The 2,194-nt window shown below is 46.4% G+C and overlaps 1 protein-coding gene across 1 annotated transcript; it reads right to left on the minus strand.

Annotated features, from left to right (window-relative positions):
• Nucleotides 1-1,491: 1,491 nt before the first annotated feature.
• Nucleotides 1,492-1,887, minus strand: LOC137646243 (putative CENPB DNA-binding domain-containing protein 1). The gene has a single exon (XM_068379364.1). The coding sequence runs from the start codon at nucleotides 1,885-1,887 to the stop codon at nucleotides 1,492-1,494; it is 396 nt and encodes a 131-aa protein (XP_068235465.1).
• Nucleotides 1,888-2,194: the final 307 nt, after the last annotated feature.

Raw genomic sequence — 2,194 nt, forward strand, 5'->3', positions numbered from 1 at the left:
GGGGCAACCGCGAAGATATGTGCTGAGGATTGTCAGTGGCCAAAAAACGTGTAAGTAGGCAGTGGCCTCCCGTGTTTCTAATCTTTTCTTTTTACATGATGCAGGAACGGGCGTGCGATTTTTGGTAGACACGGGTGCTTATCGTTCTCTTTTGCCAAGGAAATTCTTCAAGACACGATGTAGTCAGTCTACATGTGCCGACGTCCGTTTGGTAGCTGCCAACGGATCTGCGAAACCCACCTACGGTTACGAGAACCTCACATTATCGTTCGGAAACGGTAAATTCAATTGGAAGTTTCTCGTTGCTGACGTCACAATGCCAATCCTCGGTGCGGATTTCCTCTCTCATTTCCACCTTCTGGTCGATGTCGCCCACCGACGATTGGTCAATGCAGACTCGTACTTGTCGAAACCTCTTCAACATGCCTCCCTCAAGGGCAAGCCAAAGGACCTGAAGTGGGGTCCCCTTCAAGAAGCAGTCTTCTGCAATGCAAAGAAGGTCCTATCAACTGCTGCGGCTCTCACTTTTCCTATCCCACATGCCCCTCTCCTTCTCTCCACCGATGCCAGCGACGTCGCTATTGGTGCAGTACTCGAGCAGGTGGTCAACGGCTCGCCCCACCCATTGGCCTTCTTCAGCAGAAAACTGTCCAAGGCGGAATCGGGCTATTCTACCTTCGATCGTGAATTGCTGGCGGTGCACTTGGCTGTCCGTCACTTTCGTCATTTCTTAGAAGGTACGCCCTTCGTCAGTCGCACAGACCATATGCCTCTGGTGCACTCCTTTACTCGACAGTCTGATGCACGGTCCACCCAGCAACGCCGACATCTCTCCGCCGTGGCTGAATACAATTGCACCTTTCAATACGTCCCTGGGAAAATGAATCTTGTTGCCGATGCCCTGTCAAGAAACACGTTGGCTGCCGTTCAACTGGGATTGGATTACAACGCCATGGCTGAAGCCTAACGACAGGATCCAGAATGTAAAGCATGTAGGACATCCTGCACGTCCCTCCGTTGGGAAGACTTCCCCCTCGTTGACTCCAACACCACCCTCCTCTGTGACGTCAGTACAGACGCTCCCAACCTTACGAACGAGTTACGTTCCGAACGATCGTTCGTAGGGTGAATTCGTTCGTAAGTTGCTTCAGTGCTATATTTTGTATTATAATTTATGTTTAAGGCCTATATAAGTATATTGAAGGTTTATATAAGTATGTTTAAGGCTTGTATAAGTAACCTGTATTGGTTTGTACTGAAAAAAACATTTAATAAAATGGAGAGAATACGTACAGTACTGTACTACGTATGTTAGAGAGAGAGAGAGAGAGAGAGAGAGAGAGAGAGAGAGAGAGAGAGAGAGAGAGAGAGACACACACAGTATGAACATGTACGTAATAAGATAAATAAAATGAAATTTAACTTACTTTTGGAAGATGTACTCGATGCTTAAGGAGATGATGGAGGAGGAGGAGGAGGCAGAGGATGATTTTATATCATGAGAGGGTCTTCGTCGTCGCTGGGATGGGCTTCAAAAGTTACTTTCTCCTCCGTAACTTCAATGTAGGAAGAAGTTGAGGGTCGAGGAGAAGAAGATGAGGGTTGATGAGTATCTTCCTTGGAGGATTTACTAGAAACTGGCCGAAAGAAGCGATCTAACGACGATTGCACAGTTTTCTTCTTTTTTTCATCATAAATGATATGATCTTTCTGTTTATAAATGGTACCGACGGTCGAACGATTCAAGTTGTATGCCCGTGCAACGCTCACCATTTTCTCACCCGTATCAAGCTTCTTTATTATTGCCACTTTCGTTTCAAATGAAATGGCTTGCCTCTTCTTTGCACTACCACTCTCACTAGAAGCCTTTCGCTTTTCACCAACCATATTGAATAGTGGATGCACGAGATATTTAATGATAAAAATGAAAAAAGTTCTTTGCGTACTGGAGATACGTTCACGCACTTACGCACTGTAACGAACTGGGCAGAGGAAGGTGGATGCTGGGTGAGCTCTCACAGCGCCAAGCGTCGGTATTAGCAGCAGAAAGAAGCACTACTCGGAAAAAGGGGCGCAATACAAAATCTAACTTACAGCATCTCTTTCCGAAAATTTTTCGACACACGCGCAGACATGTTCGTATGTACCGTTGTTCGTAACTCGAATGTTCGTAAGTAGGGGAAGCGACTGTACC

The sequence above is a fragment of the Palaemon carinicauda genome, chromosome 9 (assembly GCF_036898095.1).
Source record: "Palaemon carinicauda isolate YSFRI2023 chromosome 9, ASM3689809v2, whole genome shotgun sequence".
NCBI lineage: Eukaryota > Metazoa > Arthropoda > Malacostraca > Decapoda > Palaemonidae > Palaemon > Palaemon carinicauda.

Coding starts and splice junctions, on each gene's coding strand:
- LOC137646243 (XM_068379364.1), bottom strand. CDS start 1,887: ATGGTTGGTGAAAAGCGAAAGGCTTCTAGTGAGAGTGGTAGTGCAAAG.